The 24733-nt window shown below is 47.8% G+C and overlaps 1 protein-coding gene across 3 annotated transcripts in view; it reads left to right on the top strand.

Annotated features, from left to right (window-relative positions):
* Positions 1 to 24733, top strand: part of LOC134949226 (flavin reductase (NADPH)-like) — a 69499-nt gene that overhangs the window by 15196 nt on the left and 29570 nt on the right. For all 3 annotated transcript variants that reach the window (XM_063937693.1, XM_063937692.1, XM_063937694.1), the window contains one exon: positions 12317 to 12478. In XM_063937693.1, coding sequence (XP_063793763.1) covers positions 12317 to 12478 — 162 coding nt within the window. The remainder of the gene's footprint in view (positions 1 to 12316; positions 12479 to 24733) is intronic.

A 24733-nucleotide genomic window follows, 5' to 3' on the forward strand; every position in this document is an offset into this window, starting at 1 on the left:
GACTTTTTGGCTGTCGACCTATTGACTATCGATCTTGTAACTATCTATAAACCACCTCCTGCTTACCAGTAGGTATTAGTGAAATGCTTGGGTGAACAGGTAAGTTTTGTGTCTGTTTTCAAAGAATTCTAGAGTGGGGGCTTCTTGAACTATGCGGGGAGGAGAGTTACGTAGAGTCTGAGCTACAAAGCTGAATGCTCGACCCCCAGATGAATTCAGGGAGATTCTGGGTACTGTCACTAGTCCTTCATCTACAATCGCAGTTATCGAGTGGGACAGTAAGGAATCAGAAGCTGCTTCAAGCACCTTGGTCACTGGTCATGTAGTGCTTTGAACGTGAGTAAACCAATCTTGGAAACGATTCACCATCTTACAGGTGGCCAGTGAAGGGACTAAGGAATGGGTGTTATGTGGCTAGAACGGGGCTGGTTGGTTAATAGTCTTGCAGCTGCATTTTGTGCCATCTGCAAGCGTGGTGTGGCCCCACTGGCTGCGGGAGGGGTGTGTGCAGCTGCGGTGGGGTGCAGGCACGTAGTGGCTGGCTGGAAGACTTACCCACTCTTCCGGGCGTGCGGGAGCGTCGCCCAATTTTCGGGAGTCTCCTGGCCATTCCGGGAGAGTAGGCAAGTATGATTTAGAAGCTGATTGGCTGGTACTTCATCTCTCTCCAAGGATTGATACATTTCCCCCATATTCTGTTCCTGGGCTCACAGTTCATGCTCCAGGGAAAACAGCAGGGCCTGCTCAATGCCTAGAAGAGGTGCGGTAGTAATATGTGATGGCTCCCACCATGGGAATCTGTGCGGAAACACAAGTCCTCTTGCTTCATTGGCCATATACTATTATCTAGCAGTTACACCTGTGCTCTGTGTAAAGCGAGGACCAGTATTTCACAAGAAAATAACCAACGTTGGTCCATGGACATGGGAGCTCACTAAGAAAAAACGTACACATTTCGCCACATACAGAAAAAGCTGAGATTTTTTTTAAAATTATTATTAATGAGTATACACAGGGATAAGGGGTTCGGTATGTTATCCCGCTGGTCGGGATGCCAGTAGTCACATGACCAACAGCGGCATCCCGACACTGACAATCCAGACACTGGACGGGGTAAGTATTCTACCCCTCCCCCCTTCCCTAACTCTCCTGGGGTGGTGGGTATGGTTATCCCTTCAGGGGGTGGCTGCTACAGCTAACCAGAGGCGTAAGTGTGGGAGGCAATGGAGTCGGCTGCCGCCGGGCTCCTGCTCTGTAGGGGGGCACTTCTCCTCCCATTCCATGTTCAGCGACACCATTCAATCAATTGACATATTACACTGAAAGCAGGCACCTTACTGATGGAACTATTTGCCCCCTGTATAGGAAGCATGAGAATTCTAACTATGGTGGTCATTCTGAGTTCGCTCGCTGCCGATTTTCGCAGTGCAGCGATTAAGTAAAAAACGGCAAAAATGCGCATGCGCATGGTACGCAGTGCGCATGCGCTAAGTACTTTCACACAAAACTTTGTAGATTTACACAAGCTCGAGCGACGTTTTTTCATCGCTCAAGTGATCGTAGTGTGATTGACAGGAAGTGGGTGTTTCTGGGCGGAAACTGCCCGTTTTCAGGGAGTGTGCTAAAAAACGCAGGCGTGACAGGTAAAAACGCAGGAGTGGCTGGAGAAACGGGGGAGTGGCTGGCCGAACGCAGGGCGTGTTTGTGACGTCAAACCAGGAACTAAACGGACTGAGATGATCGCAGTCTAGTAGTAGGTCTGGAGCTACTCAGAAACTGCAGCAAATTATTTAGTAGCAGTTCTGCTAATCTTTCGTTCGCTATTCCACTAAGCTAAGGGGCCCTATACACTAGCCGATCCGCCACCGAGCTGCCCGACGGCGGATACGGCCGACGAGCGACCCGGCGGCGGGGGGGCAGTGACGGGGTGAGTGAAGTTTCTTCACTCCCTTCGTCACGCGGCTGCATTGAAGTGCAGGCAAATATGGACGAGATCGTCCATATTGGCCTGCATGCACAGCCGACGGGAGACCAGCGATGAACGAGCGCGGGGACGCGCATTGTTCATCGCTTAAGTCTCCACACTGAAAGATATGAACGAGTTCTCGTTCATTTATGAACGAGATCGTTCATATCTTTCAAAAAATCGGCCAGTGTGTAGGGCCTATAAGATACACTCCCAGAGGGCGGCGGCCTAGCGTTTGCAATGCAGCTAGCGAGGGAACAACTCGGAATGAGGGCCAATATGAAGTTACTTCTCTGACAGTTACAAGTAACTTCATATAGTTAGAATTCTCATGCTTTCTATATAGGAGCAAATAGCTACAGTACATCATTAAGGTGCTTGCTTCTAGTGTAATAGGTTGTGGGTTCTAATCCTGGGTGTGACACTTGTAAAATAAGAAATAATCAGTATTGTGAGTGACTGAGCAGATCTATGTAGTGTGTGGCTGCATACTATATACAGTAGATCTGCCTAGCTGCAATGGTTTTTTCAATTGAAAATTCTAAGTACAGTAGCTTCATATAATTAGAATCTGCGGCCTTGTTACAAATAGCTTAATCAGTAAGGTTATATGGAAAATGGTTCTGGTCTGCGCTCTTAGACCCCTTTCACATCGCACAAATAACCCGGTACCGACACGGCATATTGCCGTGTCGAACCGGGTCAGTGTGCGATGTGAAAGCACACTGGGCGATTTAGCGGGTCGCCTGACCCGGTAAATCAACCCGGTAAAAAAGAAGGGTTTTACCCGGGTTGATTACCGGGTCAGGTGCGGTGTGAATGGGAGCCGTGTCGATGCGACACGGTTCCCATTCACAAGATAGGGAGAGGCGGCGCTGGAGATGAGCTCATCTCCCGACGCCGCCTCCACCCCCGCCCCTGCTGCTGCTGCGGCCTCCGTTGTCATGGCAACCGACCCGGTATATTGCCGGGTCGGGAAGCCTGCAACGGAGCGCAAATGCCGGATCCCACCCGGGAAGTACACGTTTGTCTTACCGGGTAGGACCCGGCCTTTGCGGTGTGAATGCAGCATTAATGAATGCAGCTGGCAGCCTGATCGGGTTACACAATTGATACAACAAAAGTTCAGGTTGCCTGCGCTGAATATAACGAGATAGTAATCTGTGATGTTGTAATGTTTTTATATCCAGCTGTAACACTATTATGGAGTATCTTGTAATTACACCCGACGGCCTAGTCAATTGACCGTTACTTGTATTATACACTGGGTGCTATAAAATCCAAATAGTTTGTACTGAATAATTCATAATATATTCACAGACATTCCAACCAATATCTACACAAAGATATAACATGTATTGTTTATAGTGATACACTCTGCATTATAATGATGTATCGTTTTATGGTGATACAGAGATACACTCTGCAACTATAATGATGTTATGAGATTTCCTATTTATTACAGACGTTGCTGACGCTTCAGCCAGATTCCCCTCTGTGGCTTAACCTGTGGGCAGACACTTACTGTACTTCAGTGTTCTCACCCGCAGTCACAGAAAGGTATCTTTTCGCTGAGCCAAACTCGTCCCTATGGTGTATCCTTAAAACAGAAAGCAAGACTTACATTTGGATTCAGTCCCGCATGCTTAAAAAGGTTTCTTTCTCTTACGTCCTAGAGGATGCTGGGGACTCCGTAAGGACCATGGGGGTACAGACGGGCTCCGCAGGAGACATGGGCACTCTAAGACTTTAGATGGGTGTGAACTGGCTCCTCCCTCTATGCCCCTCCTCCAGACCTCAGTTAGATCCTGTGCCCAGAGGAGACTGGATCCACTGCAGGGGAGCTCTACTGAGTTTCTCTGAAAAGACTTTTGTTAGGTTTTTTATTTTCAGGGAGCACTGCTGGCAACAGGCTCCCTGCTTCGTGGGACTGAGGGGAGAGAAGCAGACCCACTTTCCTGGACTGATGGGCTCTGCTTCTTAGGCTACTGGACACCATTAGCTCCAGAGGGTCGGAACACAGGTGTCATCCTCGCTATTCGTCCCGGAGCCGCGCCGCCGTCCTCCTCACAGAGCCGGAAGATAGAAGCCGGGTGAGTATATGAAGAAAGAAAACTTCAAAGGCGGCTGAAGACTTCAGATCTTCAGAGAGGTACCGCGCAGCGGTCACGCTGCGCGCCATTGCTCCCACACACACACACAAGGCACAGCAAGGGTGCAGGGCGCAGGGGGGGGTGCCCTGGGCAGCAATAATGACCTCAAATAAGACTGGCACCAGTATCAGATACTGCGGAGGCAGTATATTATAAAACCCCCGCCAGTATAAAAAAAATGAGCGGGACCGAAGCCCGCCGTCGAGGGGGCGGGGCTTGATCCTCCAGCACTAACCAGTGCCATTTTCTCCACAGGCAAGCTGCAGAGAAGCTGCTCCCGGACTCTCCCCTCCTGTACAAGTAACAGAGGGCAAAAACGAGGGGGTGCACATTTATTTGGCGCAAAGTGTGTGTGTGTGTGTGTGTGTGTGTATGTATATATATATATATATATATAAAAAGAGCGCTGTACAGGCTGGGATTTTGTTTCCAGTGTCCAGTGGCGCTGGGTGTGTGCTGGCATACTCTCTCTCTGTCTCTCCAAAGGGCCTTATTGGGGGGCTGTCCCCATATTCATATATCCCAGTGTGTGTGGGGGTGTCAGTACGTGTGTGTCGGCATGTCTAAAGCGGAAGGCTCGTCTAGGGAGGATGCAGAGCAGATGGTGGTGGTGTCTCCGTCGGCACAGCCGACACCAGATGGGTTGGATATGTGGAATGTTTTAAATGCAAATGTGACCTTATTACATAAAAAAAGCAGGGAGTCAAGCAATGGCTTTGACTGTGTCACAAGGCCCTTCGGGGTCTCATAAACGTCCCCTTTCCCAGATAGCAGACACTGATACCGACACGGATTCCGACTCCAGTGTCGACTATGATGTTGCAAGGTTGCACCCAAGGGTGGCCAAGAGTATTCATTATATGAGTATTGCAATAAAAGATGTTTTACATATCACAGAGGAACCCTCTGTCCCTGACGCGAGGGTCTGCAGGTTTAAGGAAAAGAAACCTGAGGTAACGTTTCCCCCATCTCATGAGCTGAACGCTTTATTTGAAAAAGCTTGGGAAACTCCAGACACGAGACTGCAGGTTCCCCAAAAAATTATTATGACGTATCCTTTCCCCTCACAGGACAGGTTACGGTGGGAATCCTCGCCCACGGTGGACAAGGCTTTGACGCGCTTGTCCAAAAAGGTTGGACTACCGTCCCCGGACACGGCAGCCCTCAAGGATCATGCTGATCGCAGACATGAAACTACCTTAAAATCAATCTATACGCATACGGGTGCCCTGCTCAGACCGGCAGTAGCGTCGGCATGGGTGGGTAGCGCGATTGCAGTGTGGGCAGATAACTTGTCATCTGACATTGACACCCTAGATAAAGATAGTATTTTGTTGACCTTGGGTCACATTAAGGACGCAGCATTATATATGAGAGAGGCGGCGAGAGATATTGGGCTGTTGGGTTCAAGAGCCAATGCCATGGCAATTTCTGCTAGAAGGTCCCTGTGGACCCATCAATGGACAGGGGATGCTGATTCAAAGAGACGTATGGAGGCTTTACCTTACAAAGGTGAAGTTTTATTTGGGGAGGGCCTCGCGGACCTGGTTTCCACAGCTATAGCGGGTAAGTCTTCTTTTTTGCCTTACGTTCCCCCTAGGGAGGCCAATCCCGGGCCGTTTTTTCAATCCCGGGATTCGGGATTGAAAAACGCTCAATCCCGGGATTCCCGGGATCCCGGGATTGCAGTAGGGAGCAGGGAGAGTGGGAGTGGAGGGCAGTGGAAAAGAGTGTAGGGAGCACGGAGGCTATAGGGAGCAGCGCTGGAGGGTGGGTGTAGTGTAGGGAGCAGGGCTGGTGGGTGTAGTGTAAGGGACTAGGGAGCAGGGCTAGTGGGTGTAGTGTAGGGACTAGGGAGCAGCGCTGGTGGGTGTAGTGTAGGGACTAGGGAGCAGCGCTGGTGGGTGTAGTGTAGGGACTAGGGAGCAGCGCTGGTGGGTGTAGTGTAGGGACTAGGGATCAGCGCTGGTGGGTGTAGTGTAGGGACTAGGGAGCAGCGCTGGAGGGTGGGTGTAGTGTAGGGACTAGTAGGGAGCAGCGCTGGGGGGTGGGTGTAGTGTAGGGACTAGGGAGCAGCGCTGGAGGGTGTAGGAAGCAGAGCGGGAGGGAGGCTGAAGCGAGCACCACAGTGAGGGAGGGTTGGTGTCAGAAAAACCACACTTACTATTAGACGGGCGGCGGGTGGCAGGCGGCAGCCATGGACAAGACGCGCTGAGCGCGCCGGAGGACTTTCAAATTGTAGTGCTAGCCGTCAGCCAGTCAGAATGGGCAGTCCGGCAGCCAATCAGGAGCCGCTGCGGCCGCTTCCCTGATTGGCCGCCGGTCCACCAGCTGTGATTGGCTGGCGGCTGGCGCTACATTTGAAATGCCGCCGCGGTTTGTGTACATGGCTGCCGCCCGCCTAATAGTAAGTGTTAGTTACACCAACCCTCCCTCGCTGCTGCGTTGCACATGCGCAATGCAATCCCGTGAATCCCGGGATTGGAGGCTCCAATCCCGGGATTCAAATCCCGGCATTTTTGGGCCTAAATCCCGGGATCCCGCCGATCCCGATCCCGGGATTGGCCTCCCTAGTTCCCCCGCAGCAAAAGAAAACACCTCAATACCAGATGCAGTCCTTTCGGTCGCATAAGTTCAGAAAGGGTCGGGGCTCTTCCTTCCTCGCCAGAGGTAGAGGTAGAGGGAAAAGAACGCCAGCTACGGCTAGTTCCCAGGAACAAAAGTCCTCCCCGACCTCTACAAAATCCACCGCATGACGCTGGGGCTCCGCTGAGGGAGTCCGCACCGGTGGGGGCACGTCTTCGACTCTTCAGCCAGGTCTGGGTTCAGTCGGATTTGGATCCTTGGGCGGTCGAAATTGTATCCCAAGGCTACAAACTGGAGTTCGAAGAGGTGCCTCCTCACCAATTTTTCAAATCGGCTTTGCCAGCTTCTCCCCCAGAGAGGGAAATAGTTTCAGCTGCCATACAAAAGCTGTGCCAACAGCAAGTGATTATCAAGGTTCCCCTAATGCTACAGGGGAAGGGGTTTTATTCAACCCTATTTGTGGTCCCGAAGCCGGATGGCTCGGTCAGACCGATTCTGAATCTAAAATCCCTGAACCTATATTTGAAAAGGTTCAAATTCAAGATGGAATCTCTCCGGGCAGTGATCTCCAGCCTGGAAGGGGGGGATTTTATGGTGTCACTAGACATAAAGGATGCATACCTTCATGTCCCCATATATCCGCCTTATCAGGCGTACCTGAGATTCGCTGTACAGGATTGTTATACCAGTTTCAGACGTTGCCGTTTGGGCTTTCCACGGCCCCGAGAATTTTCACCAAGGTAATGGCGGAAATGATGGTGCTCCTGCGCAAGCAAGGAGTCACAATTATCCCATACTTGGACGATCTCCTGATAAAGGCAAGATCGAGTGATCAGTTACTGAAAAGCGTGTCTCTCTCTCCCTGAGAGTACTACAACAACACGGCTGGATTCTAAATCTACCAAAGTCGCAGTTGGTTCCGACAACTCGGCTGTTATTTTTGGGCATGGTTCTGGACACGGAAAAAAAGAGGGTTTTTCTACCTACGGAAAAGGCCCAGGAACTCCAGAACATGGTCAGGGACCTGCTAAAACCAAAAAGAGTGTCAGTTCATCAATGCACTCGAGTATTGGGAAAGATGGTGCCGGCCTACGAGGCTATTCCGTTCGGCAGGTTCCATGCGAGAACTTTTCAGTGGTACCTTCTGGACAAGTGGTCAGGGTCCCATCTACAAATACATCAGAGAATAAGCCTGTCCCCCAGGGCCAGGGTCTCTCTCCTGTGGTGGCTCCAGAGTGCTCACCTTCTAGAGGGTCGCAGGTTCGGCATTCAAGACTGGGTTCTGGTGACCACGGACGCGAGCCTCCGAGGATGGGGAGCTGTCACACAAGGTAGACCTTTTCAGGGAATATGGTCAAGCCAGGAGGCTTGTCTACACATCAATGTGCTGGAATTAAGGGCCATATAGAACGGCCTACAACAAGCGGAGAATCTTCTTCGCAACCTACCCATTCTGATTCAGTCAGACAACGTCACAGCCGTGGTGCATGTAAACCGCCAGGACGGGAACAGGAGCAGAGCAGCAATGGCAGAAGCCACCAGGATTCTTCGCTGGGCGGAAAATCATGTAAGCGCTCTCTCAGCAGTCTTCATTCCGAGAGTGGACAACTGGGAAGCAGACTTCCTCAGCAGACACGATCTCCAACCAGGAGAGTGGGGTCTTCATCAAGAGGTCTTTGCAGAGGTAACAAGTCGTTGGGGACTTCCTCAAATAGACATGATGGCGTCACGCCTCAACAAAAAGCTTCGGACGTATTGTTCCAGGTCGAGGGACCCTCAGACAGTGGCGGTGGACGCCCTAGTGACACCGTGGGTGTTTCAGTCGGTCTATGTGTTCCCTCAACTTCCACTCATCTCAAAAATATTGAGAATCATAAGACGAACAAGAGTGCAGACAATACTCATTGTCCCAGATTGGCCTCGAAGGGACTGGTATTCAGATCTTCAGGAAATGCTAATAGAAGATCCGTGGCCTCTTCCTTCCAGGGAGGAACAGGGGCCCTGTGTGTTCCGAGACTTACCGCGGTTGTGTTTGACCGCATGGCGGTTGAACACCAAATCCTAGCTAGAAAAGGTATTCCGAGGGAAGTCATCCCTACTCTGATCAAAGCTAGGAAGGTAGTAACGGCTGTATCTGGAGAAAATATGTGTCTTGGTGTGAAGCCAAGAATGCTCCTATGGGAGATTTTCAGCTGGGTCGTTTTCTCCACTTTCTACAGACAGGAGTGGATATGGGCCTAAAGTTAGGCTCCATTAAGGTGCAGATTTCGGCCTTATCTATATTCTTTCAGAAGGAGTTGGCTTCTCTCCCAGAAGTCCAGACTTTTGTAAAGGGAGTGCTGCACATCCAGCCTCCTTTTGTGCCCCCAGTGGCACCGTGGGACCTTAACGTGGGTTACAGTTCCTTAAATCACACTGGTTTGAACCTCTTCACACAGTTGAATTCAAATTTCTCACTTGGAAAGTGGTCATGTTGTTGGCCTTGGCATCCGCGAGGCGGGTGTCCGAATTGGCGGCTTTGTCTCACAAGAGCCCCTATCTGATTTTCCATGTGGATCGAGCAGTGTTGAGGACTCGTCCATAATTTCTACCTAAAGTGGTTTCGTCGTTCCATATGAACCAACCTATTGTGGTGCCTGTGGCTATGGGTGACTTGGAGGATTCCAAGTCCCTTGATGTAGTCAGGGCCTTAAAAATTTATGTAGCCAGGATGGCTCGACTTAGGAAAACAGAGGCACTGTTTGTCCTGTATGCGGCCAACAAGGTTGGCGCTCCTGCTTCTAAGCAGACTGTTGCTCGCTGGATCTGTAACACGATTCAGCAGGCTCATTCTACGGCTGGATTGCCGTTACCAAATTCAGTAAAGGCCCATTCCACTAGGAAGGTGGGCTCTTCTTGGGCGGCTGCCCGAGGCGTCTCGGCATTACAGCTTTGCCAAGCAGCCACTTGGTCGGGTTCAAACACTTTTGAAAAATTCTACAAGTTTGATACCCTGGCTGATGAGGACCTCATGTTTGCTCATTCGGTGCTGGGCACAGTTCTTTAACTGAGGTCTGGAGGAGGGGCATAGAGGGAGGAGCCAGTTCACACCCATCTAAAGTCTTAGAGTGCCCATGTCTCCTGCGGAGCCCGTCTATACCCCATGGTCCTTACGGAGTCCCCAGCATCCTCTACGGACTAGGAGAAAAAGATTTACCGGTAGGTTTAAAATCTTATTTTTGTCCCCCACTTCTGCCAAGCATGTAGACACAGCATAGATCCAAAAGTAAGGTTTTATTTAACCAGAAGGGTAAAAACACAGGTACGCTATGAGAGTCACTGTCAAGGTGGTCAGTCAGGCACGTATCTCCCGGTCTCCGTTCGTGCTGCAGCTCACGATTGGTGCCAGGGGAATCGGATGTTCGATGTGGCTTTTCCCTCCCTGAGTTAAAAATATTACAACATCACAGATTACTATCTCGGTTATATTCAGCGCAGGCAACCTGAACTTTTCTTGTATTAATCAGTAAGGTGTCTGCATTCTGTGCAACAGGTCATGGGTTCCAATCCTGTGTATGAATGCTAAGAAATATGTGGTTTAAAATAAATGACAGTGAAATTTATATATATATATATATATATATATATATAAACAAAAATTCAGGACACTCTCTCTCCTATCTATCTATCTATCTATCTATCTATCTATCTATCTATCTATCTATCTATCTATCTATCTATCTCTGGTATAGGTGGCACTCAATCAAACAAGGTATTGCCGGGGTGCCCTCCTTCAATGGATATACAATCACTATGACTTGTTTGTGTGAATGGCATCTCACCAGTCAGCGCCGAACAAATGCAGGCGGCACTCCACGGACTTCGTTAGAAAAGCAACGTTTCAACGGGATCAGTACGAAATCCCGCCGGACGGGATCCCGGCGGTCGGAATACCGACACTGGAATCCCATCCGGCACAATCCCGACAGGGGGCGAGCACAATGCAGCCCCTTGCGGACTCGCTGCGCTCGCCACGCTGCGGGCACGGTGCCTCGCTACGCTCGGCACACTAATTTATTCTCCCTCTATGGGTGTTGTGGACACCCACAGAGGGAGAATATGTCGGGATTGTGCCGGTCGGGATCCTGGTGTCGGTATTTCAACCTCCGGGATTCCGTCCGGCGGGATCTTGACCGCATCCCGTTTCAGCGCTGCGTAGGGCGTTTTTGTCAAGGACAAATGGTGGGGAAGCAAACAGTGCATTAACAACGCTTACCTTAAATACCTTACACATGAGAAATATTACAAAGTATAAATCAATTGATACAGTGTTACAGTGAACATTATAAGGAAACAAAAATATTTAGTTTCCAAAATAGTGAATGTGACAAAGTGAAAACTACATATATTAAAATTGCTGCATCTATAAAAAAACAACATGTCATGAGCTGCCGGAGACTCCCCACCCGCCGCGTCTGCTTGGTACACTCGGTACATGTGTAAGGTATTTTAGGTAAGCGTTGGTAAAGCACTGTTTGCTTCCCCACCATTTGTCCTTGACAAAAACGCCCTATGCGGCGTTGAAACGTTGGATCTAGAATGCTGTTTTCCCATGATTAATACACTGCTTTTCTAACTAAGTCCGTGGAGCGCAGCCTGCATTTGTTCTGCGCTGACTGGTGAGATGCCATTCACACAAGCAAGTGATTGTGTGTGTGTGTGTGTGTGTGTGTGTGTGTGTGTGTGTGTGTATGTGTGTGTATATATATATATATATATAATGTGTTACCTCTATATAGGGGGGGGCACTGATATTTATCTTGTCTTTGGGCAACTGGGACGAACTTGCGCCGCTGCGGCTAACCCTTGGGGGGTGGCGGCTATGTCTATCCACCCCCCTAGTGAATTACCCTAACCTCCCCTTCTCTACTTTGAACATTAATAAGTTGTCAGACACCTGAGTGACTAGGTCTACCACTCATAAACGGGTTAATGCACTATGGGGGCTATTCAGAGATGAACGCAGATTTTGCTCTCACAGCAAAATCTGTGTCCATATACTCACATGCTGGGGGCCGCCCAGCACAGGGCAAGGCCGCCTAGCATGTGTGGCACCGCCCCGCGATGCGTTTGCAATTTAATTGCGAACGCATCGGGTAGAGGTTGATGCCTGGCTGCGTAGGCAGGGGCATCGCTGGCATATTTCCAAAAACTCAGGGGAAAAAAACAGGAAATTCAGGCGACATCATAGTCCGGCCCCAAAAACAGCCATGACATGCCTGCATTTCCAGTCCCCTCCCAAATGTCGTGTCGCCATCCCCGGACGCCCCTCGCCTGTCAATCACTATGCGGTCGCATACTTCTGGGATGCGACCATATGGTAAAGGGTCACACATGCACACTATGGCCGCTGCGTGTGTGCAGACCCTATGGATGCGTCTGCGTCCATGTCTGAATAAGGCCCCGTGACCTAATGTTATTATGTATAGATTTGTATGCCATGTGATTGGATTTGTTTAAAAAAGTGTAGACTTTTTTTTCATTTTATGAAAAACTTTTATAAAACTCAATTTCTAAGACTATCTTGTGAACCTTAATTAGTAGATAAATATATACTATGCCTCGTTTACAGGTTACAATGTGACTGTCCTGGTGAGGGATCCCGCTCGCCTCCCTGCGAATAAGAAACCGACGCGGATCGTTGTGGGGGATGTGCTGAATAAGAGTGATGTCTCCAAGGCTGTGGAGGGACAGGATGCTGTCATAATTGTACTGGGAACAGGGGCTGACCTAGGTAAGGGGTATCTGGTGCTATTGAGAAAAAGAATTGCGCATACATATCTTGATTGTGAACACACTGGGACACTTTTAGCTGTTCCACAACAAAGTACAACAGGATAACACAGTCTAGAGTGTGTAGCGACGCATTTCGCCAGTGTAACTTTCTTCATCAGGCAATAAGGACATTACTACTAAACTAAATTGTCCAAGTTAATTAGCTCATAGGGCCTGATTCAGATAGGGTTGGAGTTACTATCACTTCCTTGAAAGCAGCAGTGATTGTGCTCTATGGTGATGGAAGGGCCGGTCGACCCACTAGGCAAAGTATGCATGCACATATTTGGCCAGGCCTGTAAATGGGCCATCTCCCACCACCGGCCGGATCATACGCTGCAACCTCCAGGCTCCTGGGCCCCACTGACCAAGGTGCCACACCAGGGCACTATCCATGGTGGTGGTGGTGGTGGTGGGGGTTTGCTGTGCTGGCTGGTGTCTCAGCCGTCTCTGGGGTGATGGGGAAGCAACGCTTTGTTAGCTGTATGTGCTTGAATGTTGCTATGCAGATGCAGCAAGTCTCTCCCTGGCATCTTCCCATGTACACACCGCCGTCTCCCCCTCCCCTGAGTGAGAGCTGCTGGGCTACTGCTGCTGGAACCCGTGGCTTCTTCACCCACACATGCTGCCTGCACTGCACCCAGGAGCCACACACACAGTAACCACTCTGCTGCCAGGCTTCATTTATCTAGACGCACTGGGTCAGTGCTCCCTGACACTATCTCCCTGTCACCCTTGCCTCCCACGTCACCCACTATCTACATGTCACCCCTGCCTCACCAGTCACCCTCTATCTCCATGTCACCCTTGCCTCACCAGTCACCCACTATCACCCTGTCATCCCTGCCTCCCCAGTCACCCACTATCTCCATGTCACCCTTGCCTCCCCAGTCACCCTCTATCTCCCTATAGGCAGGCCCTGGCAGTAGGAGGTATCTGTTACAAGCAGACGCCTCCTGCTGCAGTAGTGATCCGACCCGTATCCTTGGATGCAGCATCGGATCACTCAGTCACCATTGGGTGGCTTACGACACCCATGGTGCCATGCAAGCTGCCGGTCGCAGAGATCAGGAAATCTCTGTCCTATGACAGAGATCCCTGGCCTCTTCCTTCCCTCTAAACAGCGGCGACATGCCTCAGTTTTCACAAACAAAGGCCATCCCGCCCCGCCCCCCAGACGGCAGCAGACTGTCAATTACGGACAGTCTGCTGCCGCTATGCGTCTTATGTCGCTGGTCCCGTCCGAGCACGCACAAAATGTGTCCTGCACATGGGCAAAGTACTGAAAATCGGTACTTTTGTGACGATGGGCGCACCTCTAACCACATCTGAATCAGGCCCATAGTTAAAACTCGTATGTTACTATGCAGTTCCCTCTCACATTTAAGAATGTAAAAACTTCTCCAAAAATTATTTAGAAAAATACAAGCGTGCTTTAAGGATCTTTGCCTGTAATAAGAGTATGTATTGATGCTGCCGCACCTCCCCAATAAATCCGCTTGTCAAGTTAGTGCTCATCACGCTGGGGGAGAGTTATAAAAACTTGGAAAGTGATAAAGAGACGAGATAAAGTACCAACAAATCAGCTCCTAACTGTCATTTTTTTAAACAAAGCCTGTAACATGACAGTAAGAAGCTGATTGCTTAGTACGTTATTACTCTCCACTTTATCACTCTCCAAGCTTTGATAAATCTCCCCCTACTTATTTGCACCATCTCTGTATGAAGTGCAAGAGATCTGATGGATTTGCGGCTTATACAGATTTCTGTGTACATGCCCTGAGAACACTTATCCTCTGTGCCTTCACCTATTTGCCACCCAGTTACACCCAAGCGGAGATGTGGCTCTGAGTCTCCCATAGTTGTGTATGATCGGCTTGGAAGCGTACGTATGTAAAAAAGAACAATATCCATTGGAAAAACTGACTTATACCCCTTATACACCGCCAGCTAGTAACGTGTTATTGCACATGAACGTGCATAACCCGTGTTGCTGGTTGATGTAAAAGGGTCGAGTTGGAATAATCTGGGTCACGTGACCCGGTATTCCAACTCGGGTAGTTTGCAGGGTTGAACACGGGTTCAACCCGATAAACTGTGCTGTGTAGACAGGAGCCAGGTCGCATTGACCCAGCTTCCCGTTCACAGTGAATGAATCATGTGATCTCCAAGCACCGCCCCCGCCACGTCACCGGCAACATCCCCAACCCGGCACTATGCCGGGTTGGTAACTGCTGCGGCTAAAGGGGCAGAAGCGAGTCGCAGCCGGGTAGCACCCACGTCAGGCTCCCGGCTGCGACCTGCTGTATTTAGTGTAAAAGCGGTATTATTATAGCAGGCCCATAATGTATAATAATAAATCCCACTCCTAAAATTACAAAGCTCATAAATAGGAATAATAATATTGTGGGCGCTCAGGGGAATTAGAATACAACGGCTGCTGGTTTTGTAAAAAATCAATAACATTTATTGGTAAAGATATATATTATCTAAAAAGAGCAAATCAACATAAATTATTTGGTTGCCATAACCGGCAACTAATGACAAATTAATAAAACAAGTTGCAACAATACCATAATAGTTTAAAAAGTTAATAGTAATCACTGTGTCCTGGGTCCCGGGACTTTAAAGGATGTTATAGCACTATCCCAGATTAATATTGTTAGTTCTCTTGCATGCATGCATGTGGCTGTTTAATGATTAATGGGAGTTAAGTGCTGTTACTGGCTCAAATGCACTTTGCGGAATAAAAGAAGAAGAAGGCTGAGAATGTTTAACGCCTGTTTATACTTCACCAATTGATGTAGCTGAATTGGTGGTATGCCAGTCCCGCAGCTGTCTCCCTCCGTATAGCTGGCCGCACTGAGGCGGTTTCTCTTGCGACTTGCACAACTGTGGAACGCAGGTGGACCGCAAGCCGGAAGCCGGAAGCACCGTAACCGGAAGTCGCGAACCGCGGCAACGCAGCGTCCCCTGCTACCCAGGATCTCCACACTTGGCTCTCTGTCTCCGCTCCTGACGAAGCCGAGCATAAGCCTGTAGGACACTGTGCCATACACACCAGGCACGGCCCCAAGAGAAACCGCCTCAGTGCGGCCAGCTATACGGAGGGAGACAGCTGCGGGACTGGCATACCACCAATTCAGCTACATCAATTGGTGAAGTATAAACAGGCGTTAAACATTCTCAGCCTTCTTCTTCTTCTTTTATCCCGCAAAGTGCATTTGAGCCAGTAACAGCACTTAACTCCCATTAATCATTAAACAGCCACATGCATGCATGCAAGAGAACTAACAATATTAATCTGGGATAGTGCTATAACATCCTTTAAAGTCCCGGGACCCAGGACACAGTGATTACTATTAACTTTTTAAACTATTATGGTATTGTTGCAACTTGTTTTATTAATTTGTCATTAGTTGCCGGTTATGGCAACCAAATAATTTATGTTGATTTGCTCTTTTTAGATAATATATATCTTTACCAATAAATGTTATTGATTTTTTACAAAACCAGCAGCCGTTGTATTCTAATTCCCCTGAGCGCCCACAATATTATTATTCCTCTTTTTGCTTAGTCAGGTGGATATCCAGGTCCATCATTGTGGGCAGCTAATAGGGTGTTTCCTACATTATAGGTATTACACCTATCCAATTAATTAAATTGTATTTCATATAATCAATCAGTTCTAGTAATCAGCGCCCACCTTCTGTCTGTGGGATTACACCCACTGACTTTTTCAAAGCTCATAAATACATGGATTTGTTAAGAAGGCATTGCGTCATACATGTCATTACCCGACTTATGTAATAGTGTCCATATACATATCCAGTATATAGGCTGTGAGATGTGAAACACCTGAATCATTTTTGGAGGAGGCAATCACTGGATCCTTGATATGGATGCTATTATACAAAGGAGTTAAATAGGTCTGGTTTTTATTCCATGGTCGGGATGTAATGAAGTCCCAGTTCGGCGGTCGTGCGGGATCCTGTCCGAACTCGGACTTTGTTTAAAGGGGCAATCATGTACAAGGCTACATCATGTGGTGTGTGGCATAATGTGTCATAGGCATTACGGCGTGTGGCATAATGTGTCAGGGGCATTACTGCGTGTGGCATAATGTGTCAGTGGCATTACGGCGTGTGGCATAATGTGTCGGGCATTACTGCGTGTGGCATAATGTGTCAGGGGTATTACAGTGTGTGGCATAATGTGTCATAGGCATTACGGCGTGTGGCATAATGTGTCATGGGTATTACAGTGTGTAGCATAATGTGCAGTGGCATTACGGTGTGTGGCATAATGTGTCAGGGGCATTACTGCGTGTGGCATAATGTCTCAGTGGCATTACGGCGTGTGGCATTATGTGTCGGGGCATTATGGTGTGTGGCATAATGTGTCAGGGGCATTACGGTGTGTGGCATAATGTGTCAGGGGCATTACGGTGTGTGGCATAATGTGTCAGGGGCATTACGGTGTGTGGCCTAATGTGTCAGGGGCTTTGTGGTGTGTGGTATATTATGTAATGGGCATTACGGCATGTGGCATAATATGTAAGGGGCATTACTATAAGGAGGAAAGGTTGAAAAATAATATAAAAGTATGAATTTAGGATCATTTTTTCTTGTGGTGGCCAATGTCTGGGTATGCAGGTTGCAATGGTATAAGGTAGTTTTCCTACAATGCCGCACCCCTTGTGGTGAAGCCATACCCCTGTTAGCGGGCCACACCCTTTTTTTCTTTACTTTTCTGATGGCAATGGGGGAGGGGGTGGCACAGGACATTTTTCGGCTTAGGGGAGAAATATTTCTAGTTACCACACTGACAGTATGGTAAATTGAGTTGAGTTGAGTTTATTATCATTAAATATTCAACATATGAACAATCAATGAAATTTCGATGTAAACAGACAAATACCACAAAAATATAAATACAGGTTGAGTATCCCATATCCAAATATTCCGAAATACGGAATATTCCGAAATACGGAATTTTTTGAGTGAGAGTGAGATAATGCAACTTTTGTTTTCTGATGGCTCAATGTACACAAACTTTGTTTAATACACAAAGTTATTCAAAATATTGTATTAAATGACCTTCAGGCTGTGTGTATAAGGTGTATATGAAACATAAATGAATTGTGTGAATGTACACACACTTTGTTCAATGCACAAAATTATTAAAAATATTGATTAAAATGACCTTCAGGCTGTGTGTATAAGGTGTATATTGAACACAAATGCAGTCTGTGCTTAGACTTAGGTCCCATCACCATGATATCTCATTATGGTATTCAATTATTCCAAAATACGGAAAAATCCGATATCCAAAATTCTTCTGGTCCCAAGCATTTTGGATAAGGGATACTCAACCTGTACCACAAAAGAACAATACCATAAAATATTTTAAAAGAGCCATAAGAATACAAGTAAACACACGGACAGGTGCAACAGTCCTATCTACATTTAAAACCATTAAGCATAGTAATAGCCTTAGGGAAAAAGCTATCTTTCAGCCGGCTGGTCTTACACAGTAATGATCTATAACGTGAGTTTGAAGGAAGCAAAATAAACACCCCATAATTAGGATGGGTCACATCACCCAGTATACTCCTAGCCTTCGTAAGGAGTCTCTTTTCATAAATATACTGGATGCTGGGCAGTTGCAAACCAATTATCCTACCAGCAGTTTTTACAATTCTTTCAAGCGACTTACGTTCTGCTATATTACAATTTCCAAACTAAATTAAGATACCATAGGTAAGAACACTCTCAATGATGCATGAGTAGAAGTTAACTAAAATTGCCTCATTTATTCCTGCTGATCGCATTTTCCTAAGAAAATATAAACGCTGTTGGGCTTTCTTTCTGACAAAGTCAGTGTGAGAATTCCATGACAAGTCCTTGGATATAGTCATAACCTAAAAGATGTTATTATCTCCACTTCTTGCTTATCCAAGACTAGGGGACTATAAATATACCTATTTGTTGTCCTAAAATCCATAATGATCTCCTTAGTCTTTTTAACATTAAGAATCAGGTGATTTTCTTGACTCCACTCCTCTAACCTACGCACTTCAGATATAAATTGTGAGTCGTCATTACCGCTAATAAGACCTACGATTGCAATATCATCAGCAAATTTGAATATATGCACTGAATCTGATTTTGAAACAGTCGTAAGTAAACAGGGAATAGAGTAAAGGACTCAGCACACAACCCTGTGGAACACCTGTGCTAACCATTACTTAATTTGTAATGTTGTTATTCTTCCTAACTGCCTGAGGCCTATTGGTTCAAAGATAAAAAAATCCATCTGCAGACGAAGCTGTCCAAACCTAACTGAATCAATTAATTAACTAACTAGGGAAGTGGGAATAACAGTATTAAAAGTCGAACTGTAATCTACGAATAACATTCTTACAGAGGAATTCCTATTTTCCAAATGAGTGCGCACATGATGGAATAAAGTAAGGGAAGCATCGTCAGTTGATCTATTTGCCCTGTATGCAAATTGAAAAGGGTCAAAAGTGGCCGATATGAAATGACTTCATAATAAGTGAGGTAAGAGCAATTGGCCTAAAGTTATTTGGCTCACTAGCATTAATTTTACAATTTTTTGGAATGGGAATAGTTACTGCTGATTTCTCTTATGTCCTAGAGGATACTGGGGTCCTTTTAGTACTATGGGGTATAGACGGGTCCACTAGGAGCCATGGGCACTTTAAGAATTTGGTAGTGTGGGCTGGTTCCTCCCTCTATGCCCCTCCTACCAGTCTCAGTTTAGAAAATGTGCCCGGAGGAGCCGGTCACGCTGAAGGAAGCTCCTGAAGAGTTTTCTGCATTTATTTTATATGTTTGCTATTTTCAGGTAGGGCTGGTTGGCACCAGCCTGCCTGCTTCATGAGACTTGGGGGGGAAATGGCCCAATCTCTTGAAGGGTCAATGGTCCCGTTTCCCGCTAACAGGACACTGAGCTCCTAAGGGAACTATTCACAAGCCCCACCACGGCGAACTTAAATTCCCGCAGCACGCCGCCACCCCTAACAGAGCCAGAAGAATGAAGAGTGGGGAGTACTAAGCCGGCGTCCCGGTTAGTGGGCGCCGGCCATTATAACGGCACGTGGGTACGGAGACGCACGGCTTCTAACCGGGGCGGAATGCGTCTCCAGACACAGTACACAGCTGCGTCTCAGTACACTGTTCACAATACCCATACTGGCAAAAACAGCCTTAAAACGGTTTTCTCTCCATTTTAAGCACCAGATTACCTTAGCCAGTATAAAAAAGCGGGAAGGCCGCGCGCCATTGAAGGTGCGGGGCCTTCACTATGAGCGGATCCAGCAGCTCACCAGCGCCATTTTCCCTCTGCAGTGGACACAGACGCTGACTGACAGGGACGCGCAGCTTATCTGGAGTGACTCCAGATTACCCCAGTGGTACCAGAGGGTCATAGCAAGGGGGGAGCGATTATTAGTGTACTAAGTCCCCTATCAGGGTACTTAGTCTGCGACCCGGCTAAGCTTGGCATTAGCGATAAGGGCGCGGTGGGTGCTGGCTCCAACAACTGTGTCTCCCTGAAGGGCTCTTTGTGGGTTAATTGTGCTTAACCTTTTCCTGTGTGTGTGATGTCACATTTACACTATGTCAGGCAAAGAGTGTGTTTCTTGTACAGCAGAGTATTCCTCTTTACCAGGGGGCTCACTACTGGGTACTCAGGGCAGTGCACCTTCCCAGAATAGCGGGACTGAACCGGAGTGGGTTAATTCCCTTAAAGGAATGATCTCCAATATTTCTATGAAATTGTCCCGCAATGAGAAAGAGACACAATATTTAAGACAGACTGTGGATGAGTTTATGAACAGAGACTCAGCCCCCAAACCAGCGTCCAGGGGCGGATTGGGACTGAACACCAGCCAGGGAAATTGATGGAAGCAGCCCTAACGGGGCGGAGTCTGTTGAGGGGGAGGGCTTGGTCACTCCTCAGAGATCCGGAATCTGTCCCAGTGGCAAATCCGCCCCTGATTATATACATAGCCACCACATTATTACATTAATAACACCACATTACACGAATAGCACCACATTACATGTATAGCACCGCATTACATGTATAGCGCTGCACTACACGTATAGCAACGCATTACACAAATAGCACCACATAACATGAATAGCACCACATTACACATATAGCACCACATTACACGTATAGCACCACACTACACATATAGCACCGCACTACACATATAGCACCGCATTACATACGTAGCATTTCATATGTAGCCACCACATTACATAAATAGGCCCATCATCATGGACAGACATTGGGCAGCTACAGGGCTGAAGGACATTGCATTAGAGATTGTCCCAGGGCTGGCTGTGAGTGCTGCCTGATCAGCTGGCATCCTGAGAACAAGGTACATCCTGCTCCTGTCCAGTCCCCAAACCATACACAGTGACCGGGGACGCCTTAGCTCTTACACCATCATGATAATGCAAGAAAAAAAAGGCATTTTGCTTCCCCCAGAACCCTGAATGATAACAGTAACCAGATGTAAATCCCACACAATATTAGAATTCAGAGATCTCGGTTACATATATTTGCGCAAATGTATGAATATGCCCCAAAGCCGCATCAAGGCGTCTCTGTATATTTGGGGTCCCTAGCGCTATATCTAGGTGCAGGGTGTGGCACCCCAAAACACCAGCATAAGCCGGAATGCCCAGGGCAGCATACCAATGAAAAAACTATAGTGTTAATAAACTAGTGTTAGGAAGCCGAAGCTATTAAGAAGGTGATACAAAAATGAGATGTAATTAAAATGGAGAAATAGTGTTAAAGAAATTAGTGTGTGAAAAGTGTTAATAGAATGTAAAGGTATGCCACACTTAAGCCATCCAGCTCAGCCAGTCCAGAGGCACCACACCTCACATCTCCATTACCCCAATCTGGGTCTATGATTAACCAGCAAGGAGCCACATAATAATGGCTCCTTACTTAAATATATCTAAGCTAAGAGCTACCTACCTTAGAGCAACCCCATAATGCTCCATATGGCATGTCAGGGCCTGCACCTCCTCCTAATGCAGGAACCTCTCTGCCTCTCACAACAGACATATATAGTGTGGCAGATGCTCAATTAGCTTAGTGATATCATTCAGGTGCTTGAAAGGGAAGGGTATTTCTAAGCAAGAAAAAAAAAAGGAATTTTGTTTCCCCCAGCACCCTGAATGATATCAGTAACCAGATGTAAATCCCACACAATATTAGAATTCAGAGATCTCGGTTACATATATATGCGCAAATGAATGAATAAGCCCCAAAGCCGCATCAAGGCGTCTCTGTATATTTGGGGTCCCTAGCGCTATATCTAGGTGCAGGGTGTGGCACCCCAAAACACCAGCATAAGCCAGAGGGGGGATGTTGTTTTACTCCTGCAGCATATACAGGACTCTGCAAACTTTATGGTGGCAGCCATAAAAGAGATAGGCTTGCTTAATGCACGCACCACCGCTATGGCAGTATCCGCACGCAGGGGCTTGTGGTTACGCCAGTGGACTGCTGACGCGGACTCCAGGAAAGGCGTGGAAGGCCTACCATTCACAGGAGAGGCCTTGTTTGGAGATGAACTAGACAAATGGATCTCCACAGCTACTGCGGGTAAGTCTACGTAACTTCCTTCCACAGCTCCCCCAGCCAAGAAGGCTTATTCAGCTTCTAAGTTACAGTCCTTTCGGACGGCCAAGTTTAAAGGTAAATCTAGAGGTGCTTCTGCGTCCTCCAGCGGCGCAAGAGGTAAACCACGCATACCAGCAACTGCAGGTGCTCAGGAACAGAGCTCAGGCTCTGCTTCCTCAAAGCCTTCAGCATGACGGTGGACCGCGATGCCTGGAAGGCTGTCAGGTGGGAGCCCGACTACAATTCTTCAGTCAGATCTGGTCAAGTTCGTGCCAGGATCCCTGGGTCATAGATCTTATTTCCCAGGGCTACAGACTGGAGTTCCAAGAGCTCCCATCTCACAGATTCTTCAAATCGGGCTTACCAGTTTCACAAGAGGCAAGTATAACTTTACAGCATGCCATCCAAAAACTGGTACAGGCTCAAGTCATTGTTCCAGTTCCACCTCATCTGCAAATCAAGGGGTACTATTCCAACTTGTTTGTAGTACTGAAGCCGAACAGTTCGGTAAGACCGATTCTGAACCTCAAGTCGTTAAACCCGTACTTACGAGTGTTCAAATTCAAGATGGAGTCTCTGAGAGCGGTAATTTCAGGTCTGGAGGAGGGGGAATTCCTTGTGTCTCTGGATATCAAGGATGCGTTCATTCACATTCCAATCTGGCCTCCTCATCAGGCTTATCTACGGTTTGCATTGCAGGACTGTCACTACCAGTTCCAGACCCTGCCATTTGGTCTCTCCACGGCACCATGGGTGTTCACCAAAGTGATGGCAGAGATGATGTTTCTACTCCACAAACAGGGAGTGCACATAATTCCGTACCTGGACGATCTCCTGATAAAAGCACCGGGAAAGGTTGCTGGACAGCATTGGTCTCTCAACCAAACTTCTCCAGGATCACGGGTGGATTCTGAACCTTCCGAAATCTCACCTGGAGCCAACACGGAGGCTCCCATTCCGGGGACTGATACTGGACACGGAGTCGCAGAAAGTGTTCCTTCCGTTAGAAAAGGCATTGATAATCCAGTCAATGGTTCAGGATGTCCTGAAGCCAACCCGGGTATTGGTGCATCTTTGCATTCGCCTTCTGGGGAAAATGGTGGCCTCTTACGAGGCGCTTCAATACAGAAGGTTTCAAGCAAGACCCTTCCAGCTCGATCTGTTGGGCAAATGGTCCGGATCACATCTTCACATACACCAGAGGATCCGTCTGTCGCCAAAAGCCAGGATCTCCCTTCTGTGGTGGCTACAGACTTCTCACCTCGTCGAGGGTCGTAGGTTCGGAATTCAGAACTGGATTCTGTTAACCACAGACGCAAGCCTCAGAGGTTGGGGAGCAGTCACCCAGGGGTGCAGTTTCAAGAAAAATGGTCAAGTTAGGAAGTCATCCTTCCAATCAACATTCTGGAACTCAGGGCCATATAAAATGCCCTTCTGCAGGCCTCATATCTTCTTCAAGATCGGGCCATTCAGGTCCAGTCGGACAGTGTGACGGCAGTGACGTACATAAACTCTCCTCTGGGCAGAAAAAAACTGCTGTGGCATTGTCAGCGGTCTTCATTCCGGGAGTAGACAACTGGGAAGCAGACTTCCTCAGCAGACACGACCTGCACCCGGGGGAGTGGTGCCTTCACCCGGAAGTGTTCAGGTGCTTGACATGTCGATGGGGATATCCACAGATCGACATGATGGCCTCTCATCTCAACAAGAAGCTCAAGCGGTATTGTTCCAGGTCGAGAGACCCACAGGCAGTGGCGGTGGATGCCCTGACGACTCCATGGGTCTATCAGACGGTGTACGTATTTCCTCCACTTCCTCTGATCCCAAGGATTCTAAAAGGAATAAAAAGGGAAAAGGTTCAAGCAATACTTATTGCTCCAGACTGGCCAAGAAGGACCTGGTACGCGGACCTTCTGGAGATGCTCCTTGAAGATCCGTGGCCTCTACCTCTTCGCAAGGATCTTCTGCAACAGGGCCCGTTCATCTATCAGGACTTACCGCGGCTACGTTTGACAGCATGGAAGTTGAACGACTGATTCTAGCCAGAAGAAAGATCCCTAACCAGGTTATCCCAACTATGATCCAAGCCAGGAAGGGGGTAACGTCTAAACATTACCATTATGTTTGGAAGAAATACGTCTCTTGGTGTGAGAGCAGAAATTATTATGCAGTAGAATTTCATCTGGGACGTTTCCTACTTTTTCTGCAGGCAAGTTTCGACGTGGGCTTACGTCTGGGCTCCATAAAAGTCCAGATTTCGGCCTTATCCATTTTCTTTCAAAAACAATTGGCTTCTCTCCCTGACGTCCAGACGTTCTTGAAAGGTTTGCTTCACATCCAACCTCCGTTTGTGTCTCTGGTGCTGCAGTTCCTCCAATCGGACTGGTTTGAACCATTACAGGAGGTGGCTGTTGTAAACGTCGGTTTACTTAAAGGACTAAAAAGCTTATACTTTAAACACACTTGATACACTTTAATATTGAGCTGCTGCGGCCGCTGAAATTAACCTTTCACCCTTATATTGTTCACAAAC

Source organism: Pseudophryne corroboree, chromosome 8 (assembly GCF_028390025.1).
Source record: "Pseudophryne corroboree isolate aPseCor3 chromosome 8, aPseCor3.hap2, whole genome shotgun sequence".
NCBI classification, from domain to species: Eukaryota; Metazoa; Chordata; class Amphibia; order Anura; family Myobatrachidae; genus Pseudophryne; species Pseudophryne corroboree.